The following is an 18,505-nucleotide window of genomic DNA, read 5'->3' as shown; positions in this document are numbered from 1 at the left end:
TAAAATATTCCATAAGTTTATCTATTGCCACTTGAAGATTAATTACAATATTTGTACAGTTTTCATGCGCTGAATAAATTGATGTGTCGTTTGCAAATATGGAAAGCAAACAGTTACCTAACCTTGGGATGTCTGCGGTGTAAACATTGTATAAGAGGGGTCCCAAGACGGAGCCCTGGGGTACACCTGCCGAAATGTGATGTAAATTTGAGTGAGTGGAGTTTATAAAAACACGAAAAGTACGTTCTTTAATAAAATTTTGAACAATTTTAGTTAGATATAAGGGGAAATTAGCTCTAACCATTTTGTGAATAAGACCTGCATGCCATACTTTGTCAAATGCAGCGTTTACATCCAAAGCCATCATACCTATTGAGTTTTTTCTTGACAAATTACTTTTTATGTATCTTTTAATCCTAAAAAGCGGATGCTGGGTATTGTGACCTGAACGAAAACCAAATTGTTCGTTAGGAATAAGATTTATGCTGTCCATGTGGTTTTGCAGTTTTATTTTCAAAATTTTTTCGAACATTTTAGAAATATTACTGAGAAGACTAATAGGCCTTTAACTATCAGGAATATCACAATCTTTGTTGGGTTTGGGAATTGAAATTACCTTGGCTTCTTTCCAAATGGAAGGGAAATATGATAGTCTTTGGCATGCATTAAAAATAACACATAAATAACTAATAACATTTCTTGGAAGGTTTTTAATACATAGATTGTTTATTTGATCTTTTCCTGGAGATTTTTTCTTTTTAAGCGACTGTATAATATTTTGAACCGTTTCCTCATCAATTAATTCTATTGTTTCCACGTTATTGGAATCTAATTCATCCAACGAGTTTTTAACCATTTCTTCCGTAACATTATCAGAACTTTCTGAAATCATAAATTTTTGTTCAAAATGGCTAGCTAAGGTTTCACATTTGTCAAATGTCGTGAGGATTATGTCATTTCCATTTTTGAGTGCAGGTATGGGTTTTTTCGTACTTTTTATAATCTTAGTGATATTCCAGAAAAGTTTAGACGCTTTACTAAGACTACTCAAAAGGTTGGATCAACTTTTATTTTTAAATTCCGATATACTTGTTTTTATTATATAATAAGATATTTTACTTGGGCCCAGTAGATCAGTTTTTGAGACCGGCTCCATTTTCTTCTCAAACTATTTCTTTTTTGAATCAAAAGAACGATATTATTTGGTAGGGCAGAGGAATGAAATTTTCTAGTTTTTGTTGGTATTGAACTCTTACAAGCATTAGATATCTGTGCATATAAGTTAGCAATCATGTAATCAATTTGACATGTATTTGCAATTTGTTCATGATTACCTGTTAAAGTTAAAAGCTGTCCAGTCAGCACTTTTATAGTCTATGAAGGTGGGATAGTGAAAATTTATATCCGATGTGATATTTATTCGGACTGGTAAATGATCAGGGGATAGCTTGTGCATTACGCTTGGCTGTGTAATTAATTCAGCACAGTTTGTTAGAAAAATATCTAAGATTGAAGGTTTTCCATCTCTAGTGGCTGGGATATATATCCAATCAGGAGGGTAGAGTAAGGAAAATGTATTTGTTTGTACCAGTTCCCACAAGGAGTTTCCCCAACAGTTTGCCCTAGTACAGCTCCAGCTACGGTTTCTCGAATTTAAATCACCGCCTATTAAGAATTTACCTTTGATATTAGAAATAACATTAAGATCTTTTTTATATACTCTTTTTTAAATTTTTATTATTTTTTTTATTCATATTGGCAATACTATTAATTTTACCCGGGAAATAAACTGAATATATTTTTAAACTACTCTTATCATTTAGATTTATTTATATTCCTACGTTTTCTATAAATCGAATTTTTAAACATGGCAAGACTACATGTGGAATTTTCTTGGATATTACTATTGCTACACCACCACCTTCACTACTGTTCAGGACTATGTACCTTTCAGAATGAGTGGTACTTTATTAGACCCTTTTTTTTACTTTTTAGTCTCAAGTGGTATATGAAACAGGGTGAAGCTAGGAAACACTAGTTCAATGATTCGTATACCCTCTGTGTAATGTCTTAATTAAAAGTCTTGAATTAATGTATGAAACAGGGTAAACTAGGAAACCTAAGTTTATTGATTCATATATTATCTGTCTGAATAAAAAGATTTGTTATTCTTGATCATCAGAGGAAGATTCCCCTTTATTTTTAAAGTTCTTCCTTTTTATACAAAAACTTATAACTCAAATCTATCCCTACTCTAATTTAATTTTGGTTTTAAATAATTATTTATTTACATAAGTATTGAACATAAGGAGATATCCTTATGTAGTTAAACAAAAAGAAATTGTGTTATCTTGTATTCTTTACAAATAAAAATTGTCTTGTGTTTATAATTATGCTAAATTTAGATTAGTAAAAATTCCTAATTGTTTATTTAGGTTACAAAATAGTTTTAAATTTTATCTCATTCAAATACAAAAACATTGTTATCTAAACTATGTATTTTATTGCTTATGAAAGACTGTACGAGAATAACAACATTTGTTATGCACGTGTACATAATAAATATTTTTCACACTTTTTATTACTCTGTCCTTAAATTTTGAAATGACCTAAATATGTAAATCTAACAAACCATTTGATATAATGTTTAAATAGGCCTAAATGTTTTACAATAGATATTTTTAAACTAAGGTTTAAACAGCCTCCCCGGCATTAATGCATCATGCATTAAACTTGGAAATCTTGCTCGGTGAATTGGATTGTTGGAATTGTACTGTTGTTACGTGTTGAACTTTTCTTATAAGAATTTCTTATGAGGATAATTATTACAATAGTAGTCAGCGTTACAGCAATATAACTCGTAATGTAATGATGTATATGATGATATAGTGTACTGCTCTCTGTGTTCTCGTTCATTATTAGAGTATTTAACCTGTCCTCAATTTTTGTATATTCTGCTTCAAAATTCTTTCCACTTTGATTGTATAATTTTAATAAGTTTAAGCTGGAGATTGTCAAATTCATTTCATCTGGTAATTCTAATATTGGATGATTACACATTTCAATTTCTATTGTTTTTGATTTGTATGATTGTATAGTTAGCTCGTAATCCTTCAATATGCAATCATCATATAATGATAATATTCCACATCCGTATAAGTTGATTTGGTATGTCTGATCGTTACAAACCAAATTGTAAACATTTGCATTATTTAATGAAAACAACCACGTGTTCGGCTGATATAATTGGATCCATGTTTTTGATGGACTATATATTTTCATTTGACATTGTTTTGAAATAGTTTGATGTCTTATTATTGAGAACTCACATTGAAGATTTTGAGCATTTTTTGTGAAAAACGGTCTTTCTCTGCGACAGATAAAATTTTTATTTTCTGTATAAATACAAGCTTTGAAGTCTACTCTTGACAATGTATAAATGATGTCTCTATGTTTGTTAATGATTATATATTCTGTTGTAGGTTCTATTCTCATGTATACGTTATTTAATTTCACTGGAAATGGTACTAAATGTAGAACATCATATTCTGATATTGATAATAATGGTACTTTCAAACTGAAAACTGCATATTTGTTGTTAATTTTACATTTTGCAGAACTTAAACCATATATTTCTGCCAGTTTTGGTAACATTATATTTGATTCAAGTTGTGGCCTTAAGAATTCTAAATGCTCTGATAGTTGTTTTGGTGCTAGTATTAATGGGTTGACTCTCCCTTCATGTAGATCTGTGATAATGTCAACCATTTTATTTTGCATTCTTCGGAATTCGTTTATTGTTACATGAAGATATTGAGAGAAGAATAATACTGATTGTGTTAAGTTATATTTTTGCATGTAGCTGGTTATTTGGTTCACGTTCATAATTACGCCATTTAATTCTGTTTGCATTCTTTTGAAATTGATTAACGATTGTTCGTGAGATTCTTTTATTAAATGATTAGTAGCTTCAATGACAGAGGTTTGTTCTTTCATCAATTGTAGTAAATGATCATGATCATGTTTTACAGCTTCTATAGTGCCTTCAATGTTCTTCGCATACTCATCATCTAATACTCCAAACAATACATTCGCTACATTCCCTACTATATTTAAAAGACCTCGCTTTTTCTTGTTAGAGAATGACTGTCTTGAAAATAACAATTGATTTGTTTCATTTATCTCATGTAATTGATGCTCAAATTTCTGGGTCAGCAGACTTGTGTAACGATGATCGACAGTACCTTCTGATAATTTTTTCATTTTTTCAATTCCTTGATTTATTAATAAATATGTTTGCCAATAATTAGAGAGATTATAGTATATAATAATTTTCCAATCAGTTTCAATCAAATGGCTGGTTCCTATATGATTCAAATAAATTCCCGCATTGTGATTCATTTTCGTAATTCGAAATGGAGTTGAAATATTTTGACACATCGCTAACAAGGGAAGGAATAAGATTGTTATGAAAAGGAACATAGATGCACTGAAAGGTTGATCGTATCTAATTCTTTTTGGTGAAGTGTTATGCCTTTTTTCAGCAGTTCTTTTTGCTGATGTACCATTAACTGCTGAAGTATTTTCATTATCTGTCTCTATTGGCAATGGAGCTAAGTTATGTATAGCACGTTCTAAAATTCCATTCGCCGTTCTGACTTTGACTACTCTAACGAATCCATCTGGACCTTTGCAGACGTCTTCTATTCTTCCCATACGCCACTTTAAAGGAGGATGATTTTCATCTTTTATAATAACCATCATTTCTTTACTAATGTTCTTAGAAGATTTGTTCCATTGGTATCTTTGTTGCAATTGTGTTAAATATTCTTTGTTCCATCTTTTCCAAAATTCCTGACGAATGGCTGAAACCAACTTCCATCTTGATAATAATGTTAATTTTTTATCATTTTGTTCTGTTTCTGGGATTGCTGTCAACGGTTCCCCTATCAAAAAATGCCCTGGTGTAAGAGCACAATAATCATTTGGACTGGAAGATAGTGGAGTAAGTGGTCTTGAATTCAAGACTGCTTCAGCTTCTGCTAACACAGTAGATAATTCTTCATATGTCAATGATGCGGATTTTAATGTTTGTCGTAATAATTTCTTCGTTGATTTAACAGCAGCTTCCCACAGACCACCAAAATGAGGAGAACGTGGGGGAGAAAAGTTAAACTGGATGCCGTTGTTACTGCAAGTTTTTATTATTTTTTCTTTATTTTCCTGTTGTTCAAATATCTTTTTAACTTCTTCCAACTTGTTTTTTGCACCCACAAAATTAGTTGCATTGTCGCAGAAAATATTTTTGCATACTCCTCTTCTTCCAATGAACCTTTTGAGTGCGCCTAAGAATGCTTCTGTTGTAAGATCTGATACTGCTTCTAAATGGATTGCCTTTGTAGTAAAGCAGCAGAATACGGCTATATAAGATTTATGAGGTCTTTTCCCTCTAACATGATAGTGTGTCCATATAGGACCACAGAAATCAACACCAGTATTTAAAAATGCTCTTGCCGGTAAGACTCTTTCTGCTGGTAGGCTTCCCATCAATTGTTGTAGTAACTGAGGCTGGGCTTTTGCACAGTTGACACAATTATTCACCGTTGTTCTTGCCAATGCTCTGCCATTTATTATCCAAAATTTCTGCCTGGAAATTGAAAGTAATGCTAATGGTCCGGCATGTAAATTCTTTTCGTGTAAATGTATCATAAGTAATTTCGATACGAAATCTGTACCTGGAAGTAGTATAGGATACTTGGCATTGTAAGAGATGTCTGCGTTGTCTAATCTTCCGCCAACCCTAAGGATACCTTTTAAATCCAAAAATGGTGATAATGAAACTATTTTGCTATGTTTTGGTACTGAGAATTCTTTCTCCAATTGTCGTATTTCTGTTGAAAAATGTATTCGTTGGATTTCTTTTATTATTTCATTCATTGCTTGGTTAATTTCTGTGGTTGATAAAGAGGTGCCGTTGAGTTGATCATTATTATTTTTCTTAGTTTTATTAATAAATCTTAAGATGTATGCCATAACTCTGAGTAAATATGCAAATGAATTACGGTGATTAATTTCATGAAGAGGATGATTTGTTCTTATTTCGTCACAATTCAAAACTAAAGAAGTTTTCTTTTCTTCTTCTTGAAGCCTCATATGATTTACTCTTCTATCCGGCCACTCATGTTCTGGTAATTTTAGAAATGGTGGACCCAGAAACCAAAGTTCTGAACTGTTAAGCTTATCTGGCGACATTCCTCTAGAGAGCAAATCAGCAGGATTACTTTTGGTGTTCACATAATTCCATTGTCCTGCTGATGATGTTTTATGTATTAAGGATACCCGATGAGCTACAAAGGTTTTTAAAACAGAAGGATCACCATTGATCCAAGATAGTACTATCTGTGAATCACTCCATAGATACATTTCATCAAATTTGTAGTTTAGACTCTGCTGAACCTTTGACATAAGTTTTGACGCTAAATGGGCAGCACAAAGTTCCAATCTTGGAAGTGTTATGAATTTAATTGGTGCTACTTTTGATTTTGAACATAGTAGTTTGCATTTAATATTGTTGTCGCTATCTATGGATCTTATATATGCCGCTGCTCCAAATGCTCGTTCACTGGCATCGCTGAAAACATGCAACTCTGTCCTCGAAACCTCTTTTTGGCTGATGAACATATAACGTGAGATTTTTACACTAGTAAAGTTACTTAAATCTTGACGAAACTCTATCCATTCAGTTTTTAAATTATTTTCTAGTTCATCATCCCAATCATGTTTCAATTTCCAAAGTTTCTGAATGAATATTTTTACAACAACTATGACAGGGTTTACTAAACCTAGAGGATCAAATAGTCGAGAAACCTCTGATATTATTTTTCTCTTTGTAACTTTTTCATCTATATCTGGCCATGCTGTGATAAAAGAAAAGACATCTTGTGAAGGTTGCCAACATAAACCAAGAGTTTTGATATAACCTTCATTATCATTTTTAAACACCTTCTCCTTTTCCCTGTCTGCTTCTGGTATATCTGATAATAATCGTGGATCATTACATCCCCATTTATGTAATTTTAATTGGGCTGATTGTAACATTTTAATTAATTGTCTTTTTAATTCAATCGTACCAGTCATAGTGTCACTGCCAGAAATAATGTCATCTACATAGAAGTCTCTGACAGCTTTCGCTGCTACAGGATATCTCAATTTTTCATCGATTGATAATTGTGTTAAACATCTTGTAGCTAAATAAGGTGCCGATCTTGTACCATATGTGACTGTGTTCAATTGATAATACTTAATTTTATTTTGGGGTTTCGAACGCCACATGATCATCTGCAATTTTCTATCTTCGTCTGCTACCATTATTTGTCGATACATTTGCTTGATGTCTGCTGTAACGACATATTTATACATTCTAAATCTTAATAGAATGTTGAACAGATCACTCTGAACTTTTGGTCCTTTCATCATGATGTCATTTAACGATACTCCGGATGTAGTTTTACATGACGCATCGAAAACCACTCTTAGTTTTGTTGAGCTGCTTGATTCACGAATAACCCCGTGGTGCGGCATAAAATAGTGTGTACGTGGTATATCTTCCAATTCTATTTCTGTCATATGACCCAATTCCAAGTATTCTCTTAAAAAACTTGTATATTCACTTTTTAAAATTGCATCTTTAGATAATTTTCTTTCAAGATTCAGGAATCTTCGAAAAGCGATGTGTTTTGATTCTCCAAGTAAATTCGGACAGCTCAATATAGGTAACTTGACTATAAATCTCCCAGATTTATCTCGTTTATGTTTTACCTTGAAGAATTCTTCGCATTCCATCTCCACTTTGCTGAGAGGTTTGTGTTCTAGTATTTCTTCACATTCCCAAAACTTCTCTAATTCATTTGATAATTGCTGATTTGATAAATTTGTTGTTGTTAATGCTGTGTAGCTTTCTTTATTTGATGCTTTTCCGAGGATCATCCACCCGAATACAGTTTCATGCAATGTTGGCAGATTATCTTTTAATTTAACTTTTCCTGATCTTATTAAGTCACCATATACCTCTGCTCCTAATAACATATCAATACGTTGTGGTTTGTTAAAATTAGGATCAGATAACGTGAGATTTTCTGGAATATTCCAAGAGTCGATGTTGATCAGTCTTTGAGGTTGACACTTGGTGATCTCTTTGATGACTTGAGCATCAATATTTATATTAAAATCTCTTACTTTTGATTCAATAGTTACGTTGACTCTATCAGTTGTAGGAATGAAACCAACATTACCAATTCCATTAATGTCAATTTCAACACTTCGTGTGTCCAATTTTAACTGCTTTTGTAATCTTTCTGAGATGAAGTTTAATTGAGAACCTGAATCCATTAAAACACGGCAATCTATCGTTCTCTTGTTTGGTCCACGTACCGTGACCAAAGCTGTTCCTAAGAACACATAGCTCTCTGCTTCATTTTTATTTGATCCCATATGAACACTAGCTGTTACATCTCTTTTTTCATTGACTGGTTGATTACTTTTTGAAGAAGTTTCTTTTTCCTGATGCAACAATGTATGATGCCTTTGGTTACACTTTTTGCATTTTCTTGATACGCACGATTTTTGAATATGACCAGGCCGCAAACAATTTATACATAATTTTAATGCCCTGATCTTTGCTTCTCTGTTCTGTGTCGTCATCTTTATTAGCTCTGGACAACTGAATATGAAATGCCCGTTATTACACACGGCACATTTAATTGAACTACTTGCTGAAAATGTAGCTGCCTGGTAATTAGGAATTGATTTTATTCTTGAAGTACTTGATTGAATTTGCTTATTTCCAAAGGCCTCGAGCGATTGAAATCTCTTTTCGATGAAGTTTAGGAACTTTTCCAATGATTGAATTTCTTTCGGTTGCTTCAATGATAGCTCATACAATGAATATGTCTCTCTGTCTAGTTTTTTGTAAATGATTTGTAGTAATATAGGATCCCAGCTGCCGACAACATTAAATCCCGAATTCTCTAATGAAAGAACACATTCATTTGTTGTGTCGAACATCTGTTTGATTGATTTCGATGAACCAGGAGTTAAACTTGGTTGATTTAAAAATTTGTCAATGATACTTGATACTAATAAACGTTTATTATCATATCTTTCAGTCAATATCTTCCATGCTATATTGTAGTTTTGGTCAGAAATAGGTAGATGTCTAATTAACTTCTCTGCTTCACCTATTAGATTTGTCTTAAGATACCACATTTTTTCTACTTGTGGAATTGCTTGCACGTCTATAATTTGTGTGAATAAGTCTCTGAACTGTATCCACTTTGTGTATTCTCCATCAAATTTTGGAAGTGTGATGGCAGGTAATTTTCCTTTTATGTTATCTAAAGGTTTCTCAGTTTGCTCCGTCATCTTCATCTTGTCTAATTGCTCTCTCAGATTTTGAATAAGATTCATGGCTTCATTCTCATCTGCAAAAAATTCATCAGGATCATACCCTAATCTTTCAGGAACGTCAATCCTGCTACATACATCTGAATCTTTATCTTGGTAAACCTTCAGTTTGCTTTGAATTTGTTGGATTTTCATCTCATAATAGGGTTTTGATTGGTTATTAATTGTTATTTCGTTTAATAACTTGTTTAACGCGAATTTGCTTCTCTGACACTTTTTAATGACGATTTTCAAGTCTTCCGATATATCCTCTTCTATATCCAAGACTTCGTCTCTTGTTCTGTTCTCTTTCGGCTCATTGTTTGCTACATCAACTTTTAATGATAATGCCTCAAGATTTTCAATTTTTTGAAGCAGTTGTTCTTTTATTTTCATATACTCTTTTTCTAAGACGTTGTATAGATCTTTGGTGAAGTAATCATGATCTATTTCTTTTCCGTGTTTTGTTCTGATTGATTCATCATTCATCTCAAATTCCTGCCACAATTTGTCTAATTTCGTTTGTTTTTCTCTAACCAACTTGGATGTCTTCCTTTCCTCTGCAAGTCGATCGTATTCCAACTTCAGAGACTGTATAGCTTTTTTTATGTCAACTTGTTTCTTTACTAGTTGATCCATTTTCTTAACTTCTGTTGTGTGTTTTTGTTTGCGAATTACTTGATATTGAGAACCTCTTCTGATGAGATCACGTCGGGGTCACCACTGTTCAGGACTATGTACCTTTCAGAATGAGTGGTACTTTATTAGACCCTTTTTTTTACTTTTTAGTCTCAAGTGGTATATGAAACAGGGTGAAGCTAGGAAACACTAGTTCAATGATTCGTATACCCTCTGTGTAATGTCTTAATTAAAAGTCTTGAATTAATGTATGAAACAGGGTAAACTAGGAAACCTAAGTTTATTGATTCATATATTATCTGTCTGAATAAAAAGATTTGTTATTCTTGATCATCAGAGGAAGATTCCCCTTTATTTTTAAAGTTCTTCCTTTTTATACAAAAACTTATAACTCAAATCTATCCCTACTCTAATTTAATTTTGGTTTTAAATAATTATTTATTTACATAAGTATTGAACATAAGGAGATATCCTTATGTAGTTAAACAAAAAGAAATTGTGTTATCTTGTATTCTTTACAAATAAAAATTGTCTTGTGTTTATAATTATGCTAAATTTAGATTAGTAAAAATTCCTAATTGTTTATTTAGGTTACAAAATAGTTTTAAATTTTATCTCATTCAAATACAAAAACATTGTTATCTAAACTATGTATTTTATTGCTTATGAAAGACTGTACGAGAATAACAACATTTGTTATGCACGTGTACATAATAAATATTTTTCACACTTTTTATTACTCTGTCCTTAAATTTTGAAATGACCTAAATATGTAAATCTAACAAACCATTTGATATAATGTTTAAATAGGCCTAAATGTTTTACAATAGATATTTTTAAACTAAGGTTTAAACAACTACTTTTACGATCGTTTCTGTAAATATAGTGAAAAGGCAGAGAAACGTTTTTATCATGCTTTAACCAGGTTTCACTTATTAAACAAATATCGATTTCGTATGTACTTAAAAAATATTTAAATTCATCAATTTTGTTAACTAAGGAACGTGCATTCCATATTACAATATTAAAATTTTTACTCACTTCAACCATAGTTTTTATAGTAGTATTTGGTACCTAATTTTATGATCATATTTATTTGTTGTTTTCTATCTTGACACGTGCTTAAGCTGCTAAATAATTCTGATAACAAATTGCTTATATCTTCAATTGTTAGAAAGTCTTCAAAATTTTGAGATCGTTTGTTGTTGTTGTTATTGTTTTTAAATAAACTTGACATAGTGGTTTGTTGAATATGTTTGTGAGAATTTTTGCTTGCTGATGGCCCAGCGTTTTGATGTGGTAAGGAAGGAAAATTTGATTGAAAATTTTCAAACGTATTAAACTGTTGTATTTCTGAACGTAATTTTAATGGCTGGTTATGTATTTGTTTACGTTGCTTAATTTCAGCATACTTAACTCTTGAAATACAGTTAGGGTCAGTAGCAACATGATCACCTTTACAATTTTTGCACTTAAGCTTAGTTTTATTTGGACATTCCTCAGATTTATGATTGTCAGAGCAGTATAAACAGTAAGTTTTAATCTTACAATTTCGAGATCCATGTCCAAACATTTGACAATTTCTGCATTGAGTTATTTTACCTATTCTGTTCGTTTTCCTATGCCAACGAACTTTTGTATTAAGTATATAAGTAAACTTAGCTCTAAGCTGATTAAGATTTATGGATCCTTTTTCAAAATAAACAATGTAGATATAATATTTATACCCAAGTTCTGACTGTTTTTCGATACGTCTAATATCAGTACACTTTAAACCTATCAGAATCAGTTTTTCTTTGAGTTCACTTTCTTCATATTCACCAATATCAAGTAGTAGAGCCTTGAAAGGTATTTCATCTTTGATATCGTGGAAAAAGTATTCACAATTTTCACTTTTAAGTAAGTCAAAAATTTTATTTAGCACTTCTTTGTAGTGAGCAAAAATTTGTATGCCAATTGAAATTATTTTAATATGATAGTCTTTAATGTCATGTTTTTGAAGCAGGTTATGAACATATTTGCCTTCCTTTTTTAAAATAATAACAGGTGGTAATTTAATTTTTATTTGTGCATTTAATGCATTATTTTCACTATCACATTCAATATCGGCTATATTGTTGTCATCAATAGTTTGATTTGGTAGAGGTGCAAATCCGTTATAGGATGTTAATGTGTGCTTAACTATATTACGATCAGTTGAACTGATCACATTTTTTAACTTTTTAGGTTTTTTTTTTCATGTCAAAAATGAATGGATTTGCGATGTTATCATCGCTATCTCTGAGTCTTTTATCAAAAATGTTCTTAATTTTTATAAATTTTTTTTTTTATTTTATATATTTACTGAGTAATATTTAAGGTATAAGTTTAATTTAAAAAATAAGTTTTTTTTTTTTTTTATTATTTTTATCACTTTAAAGCGAGAGCAATCTTTGTACATCCGATCAATACGATACACATACAACGACTGAGCTGTACTTTAAATAATTGTTCCAATGCTCTAGGCAGCCTCACCTAGAGAGTTGAGAAGGCTTGTGTCAGAGGAATAAGTTATCTGACAACTGTGCCTAAGGCAGCCTCACCTTAGGTGACGACGAAAAAAGGCTTGATCACAGAGTCATATTTATATATACATACAGTGGTACAAAAAATTATTCGTACAAGATTAAGTTCCATGTTCTTTCTCGATTTCCAGATATATTAACTTATAAAAAAAAATTATTTTTAATAAAATTTGTTCTTCATTTATTTCTTTTTAATTATCAACAAAATAAAAAACAAAAAAATAACACATAAGCAAAAAAAAAAGAACAAAAACAAATTTCGAACACATTTTCGAGACAAAATATTATTCGTACAAAAATAAAATTACGAGTTTTTTGAAAATAATTTAAGTATTTAATATTTTGTATGATTCCCTTTGGATTGTATTATGGCTTTAAGACGATTTGGCATCGATTTAATTAAATTTAAAGTTTCATTACGGTCGATTTTTGACCATTCCTCATGTAACCTTTCCTTTAACTCATTTTTATTTGTAATTTTAGGTTTTCGGATTCGTGTTTTCAAAGTGTTCCATAAATTTTCTATACAGTTGATGTCTGATGATTGTGGGGGAGTGTGTAATTGATGTCTAACATTGTAAAGTAACCATTCTTGACAAAGCCGAGATAAAATGTGATTTTCTTTTTAATATTACCTGAAGTGTGGTTCGGGTCGTTATCTTTGTGGAAGTAGTATTCGTCGGTCAATCCTAGTTTTTCTACACTAGCTACCAAATTACGTTTTAAAATATCCAAGTTTCCAAATTTATCCATTATATTTTCAATAATTTCCAAATTTCCAACCCCAGAGGCTGCCACACACCCCTACAATAAAATACTTTCTCCACCATGTTTAAATTTGCTTGCAAATTTTTTTTTTTCAATTCAGAATTAAGCTTTCTCCACACCTTTTGCTTTTTATCTGATCCAAAAATCATAAACTTTTATTTGTCAGAGAAAATTACTTTTTCCTAGAACTCTGGGGGCTTGTTAATATAAGTTTTTGCAAATTCCAACCTTAGCTTCCGGTTTTTTCTGAAATAAATGGTTTTCTTCTAGGTGCTCTGGCGTGAAAATCAGCTCTCCGTAAAACATTTCGCACCGTTTCTGAACTAACAGGTTTTTCTATGATTTCCCGTTTCTGATTAGTCAGTTCTGGTATGTGAATCTTGGGGTTTGCTTTAACTTTACTAATAATTAAATTGTCTGTCGCTTGCGTGAAAAGTTTTTTTCTACCTCTGCCTGCTTCATTTGATAATATTCCCTCGTGTCTATATTTTTTTTATAATGGACTGAGTGGACGAGTGGCTTCTTCCAAGTATTTTACCCACTTCCCTATAAGTTTTACCTCCAGAGATAAGTTTAATTATTATTTTGCGCTCCTCAAGAGTAGTTTCTTTTTCTTTCGACTCATATTATTAAATTATGGATAAAAACTGCACCAATCAATGACTTATGTATGAGAACACTTGGATATTGACTAATTCTTATTTATTAATATTGGCAACGAATATATTTTTTAAGATAACTGTAATTATCTGAACTTGTTTGAATTGTACGAATAATATTTTGTCTCGAAAATGTGATCGAAATTTGTTTTTGTTGTTTTTTTTACTTATGTGTTGTTTTTTTTTTTTTTTATTTTGTTGATAATTAAGAAGAAATAAATGAAGAACAAATTTTATTAAAAAAAAATTTTTTTTATAAGTTAATATATCTGGGAATCGAAAAAAAACATGCAACTTAATCTTGTACGAATAATTTTTTGTACCACTGTATATTTAAAAAAACTACTATAATATTTATTATTCTATTATCTATTGTAAGTTAATGTGACCATACTTTTTTCTTCTTTTTATTGTTTCTGGTTCTGTCCAAACCGTTGATATTGGGTATATCCTCTTTTGTACAGGTTTTCTTCTTTACTGGTACTTTCTCGGGGATGTTTACCTCGTAAAACTCGATCTCTTCGTCGCTACTTATTTCTATTATCTCGTTATTAATTATTTTTATTGTTACTGTTATTGTTGTTAACGTTTTTGTTATTGATGTTACTGTTGATTATTTGCCTTGTGGTTTGGAAAATAACAAACGTTGGTGTCCTGAGTGTTGTCGTACACTCTGTTGCTGTGAAAACGGAGTTCTTTTGTTGTCGTCCCATCAGTTCCTTCAATTGTTTTATTTCTTCTTTTAGTAGTTGTATTTCCTGGTCCATTTTACTGCTTGTTTCTGGAATCGTTTATATCCTCGTTGCTGCTTGATGCTTGTTTCTGGAATAACCTTTTTTATTTCCTCGTTGCTGTTTGATGCTTGTTTCTGGAATAGTTTATTTCCTCGTTGCTGCTTGATTTGCCGTGGTGCTTATTTTCCTTGAGACTTTCCACCGCGTTGGGGTTCGGACCACTGGATCTCTATCGACGGAAAGAGATCCTACCGACTGCGCCAATAAAATAATTAAGCTCGCGCTTAATTTAAAAAAAAAAACAATTAAATTTGTTTTTTTATTTTTTATTTATTTATTTAATAACGGAAATTACAATTTAAGATTAACAATTTGGAACTTGTCGTACCGACTATCAAATATGAACTGAACTTAAAACTATTTTTCCTCTCTATTTATACTATTGAATCTTTGTTACTTAAATCTGTTTTTCAGATAATATTTTCTTTGAACATCTCAAACAGATATTTAATCAGAATTTTCTTTAACAAAAATTAATTATCAGACAAAGACATTCTTCTTTGTCTTAATTACTTTTTTATCAATTTAAACTAATAATCAAATCAAAACAATTTTTCAGGAAAAGACATTCTTCTTTGTCCTAATTACTTTTTAATATTTTTACCACTATCAAGAATAAACATGTTTTGCTATTTTGCCATATTGATTCTTCATAGCACTTATCATATACCTCAATTAATTAATAATTAAAACTTAATTTATTAAGGATAACACTTTTTCTTCTTTTGTTTTCTAAGAACATGTTTTACATTCTATTATCTTGTTTGTTCATTTTTACATAGTTACTGATATTTATTAAAAACAGAATAATAAAAATATCTCTTAATCATTTCTTAATATGTTCAAACATAATCTACTGTTTTGTTTATCCTTGTTTTGACAATTTGTCTTAACTCTGATTAACAATAATGTTATCAGGTATGTTGTTTGTTATGTTGGAGGTATAATGTAGCTGTTATCTACATTATGCTTATACATGACTCGTGCGATATGGGCTGATTTTTTCCCAGCACAAAGACACCTCTTTAACCTTAAGCCTTTTTAAAGTAAACCATAAATTAAAAAATACGATTAATTCAAATATTTTATTATAATAATTCAATTTTAAATTTTATTATAATAATTATAGTAATAAGAAAAATATTTTCTATAACAATTCAATATTATAATATGTATTTAGTTACAAAATCAAATTTAAATTTTATTATCCAAAATATTATGCGAAAAAGTTCTAATTACAATATAGCACGACGAAAGTTTTATTACGACTGTACATTAGTAAGTTTAGAAGAAAAAATATGATTTAAAACAAATTAATATTACTGCATGTGTAAAAGCAGGTAAAGAGCTATACCTCATACTTAATACATCTTGAGGGAAAAATTTCACAAATGAATGGGTTTGCACCGGCAAAAGGAAGTTTTAGCAATAATGGTGCTTTATATTTATTTGACAACATTGTTTATCACATAAATGGACAAGAAATTGATCGTTGTAGGAATCCTGGTATAACAACAACACTTAAAAATTATATTTCATTAAATAGAAATGAAAGTGATATATTATATTCATCTAGTTGGTCACCAAATAAACCAATTACAATGAAAAAATTGGGTTTTAATTTCAGTATACCTCTAAGTAAAATATTTGGGTTTGCTGAAGATTATCAAAAAATTATTCCAAATGCACGCACATCATGAATTAATTCTTTAACGTTCATCATCAGATGATTCAAATTGTATAATATCTGAAGATAATACAGAAAAATTGAAAATTGTTTTAACAAAGGTATTATGGGAAATACCCCATATTCAATTATCTGTTCACGAACAAGTAAATTTATATCAATCAATTACAAAAGGATTAACTATACCAATCGCATTTCGTAGCTGGGATCTATATACTTACCCAGATATACCACACAATACCGGGCATCATATATGGAATGTTAAAACAACGTCGCAAATAGAAAAGTCACGCTATATTATATTTGCTTTGCAAACAAATAAAAAAAATAGCTTAACTACAGATTCATTAAAATTTGATCATTGTAATATAACTGACGTTAAAGTACATCTAAATTCGGAATATTATCCAAATGAGAATTTAGATTTAAATTTTGAAAGAAACCGTTTTGCATCCCTTTTTATGATGTATGTAAATTTTAAAAAAAATTATTATAACCCTTCAAATACAAACATCAAAAACATCAAAATGAGCAAACAAAAAATGGACCTGTTGATGTTAAAATTGAATTCAAAACTAACAAACAAATACCATCAAATACAACCGCATATTGTTTAATGATACATGATCGTTTAATTGAATATAATCCATTAGGAAGCTCAATAAATAAAATTATTTAAATTGTATTTGAAAAGTATTTTAAATAAAATTTTTCTTTACTAAAAGATTATATCTTTTTTCTCTACACTCAGAAAAAATTTTAAATTCAACGAACTTTTAATGGGAAAACAAACTAGGGGAACAGAAATTATAAAGAAGCAATTTTGCAGTATAACATATACATAATAATAGATTAAACTTTATTATATTTTTTTTTAAAAAAAGTGCAAGTTCTAGTTTGACTCATACATAACATAATTATGATAAAAAAACTATTGTTTTGTCCATATTATGTTTTGTTCTGATTTTTTCTTTTTTACTACTACTACTCTTAGTAGTAAAAAAAAGAAATAGCTGAATGGAAAAAATAAAAAGATAGAATTTGCTGTTTTTTTTTTTTTTTTTGATTATTTTTCTTTTATTAAACAAAAATAAATAAAATTCTAATATACTTAATTATATGAAAAAATATTATTGTTGTTATTGTTGAATCCCGTTTATAATGCCGCTATTATTCTCCTTGTTTTCATCGCTCAAGGCACTTTCTTGGCGTTGATCTTATGTAAATAATTAGATGCGGCTTTCTTAAGGTCGCCAGTGCATCTAAAAATTGGTATAACAATTTTAAATTGTCATACTGTGGGGCAGTTAAATGCCCATCTGCTTGAAGTAGGTTGGAAAAAATATTGAAGGAGCTGTAAATGCTCCTCTCTATTATTTTAAAGGGCTTTCGATCCCTTGTTATTATAACTTGGCCGAGCGATAATAGCACCCTTTCTTGGAAAAGGTGCGCATAGCCGCTCTTGTCTTCATAGTATTTTTGCAAGAGGTTAACGCCTCCAACGTTCCTCCAATCAAAAAGAGGTATGTTATCGATTTCCCGACCCTATCTACTATTGTTTATAACCACATAATGTTGATAAAAATACTACAAAATTAACAAAATAGTCATAGCAAAATATTATTATAAAAAAAACCACAAAAAGTAGGTAGTATAAGAACACGGCGCTTTGCCGTCACTTAATGTTATTCTTATGATGTCACAATTAAAAGAAAGCCCCAAAAAATAAAAACCACAAACAAAATTTTGATAGTAAAATTTTACTATAAAAAACCACAAAAATTAGCTCGTATAAGAACACGTCGTGTTGACGTCACTATAAAAAACCACAAAAATTAGCTCGAATAAGAACACGTCGTGTTGACGTCACTTCCTGGCACAGAATCAGCATATCTATGCTACTCATATCATTCTGACGTCACTTCCTGTCCTTCAATCCCCATATTATCTACT

The 18,505-nt window shown here is 30.4% G+C and overlaps 2 protein-coding genes across 2 annotated transcripts in view; both read left to right on the top strand.

Moving 5' to 3' along the window:
- The window catches only part of LOC129609449 (uncharacterized), a 48,112-nt gene that overhangs the window by 9,309 nt on the left and 20,298 nt on the right, over positions 1 to 18,505 (top strand). The window lies entirely within an intron of this gene.
- LOC129609447 (uncharacterized) lies at positions 16,592 to 17,231 on the top strand. The gene is made up of 3 exons (XM_055521361.1): positions 16,592 to 16,603; positions 16,654 to 17,022; positions 17,085 to 17,231. Exons 1-3 carry the CDS (start codon positions 16,592 to 16,594, stop codon positions 17,229 to 17,231), a joined length of 528 nt encoding a protein of 175 aa, XP_055377336.1.

This window comes from Condylostylus longicornis, unplaced genomic scaffold, assembly GCF_029603195.1.
Source record: "Condylostylus longicornis isolate FDR11 unplaced genomic scaffold, ASM2960319v2 ptg000039l, whole genome shotgun sequence".
NCBI classification, from domain to species: domain Eukaryota; kingdom Metazoa; phylum Arthropoda; class Insecta; order Diptera; family Dolichopodidae; genus Condylostylus; species Condylostylus longicornis.
Note: the sequence above shows the minus strand (reverse complement) of the source record. Positions and strands in the feature narration are given on the sequence as shown.

Bases quoted from the DNA above. Each gene is read 5' to 3' on its own strand.
- LOC129609447 (XM_055521361.1), top strand. The intron at 17,023-17,084 runs GTAAATTTTAAA...CATCAAAATGAG, and splicing joins CATCCCTTTTTATGATGTAT to CAAACAAAAAATGGACCTGT.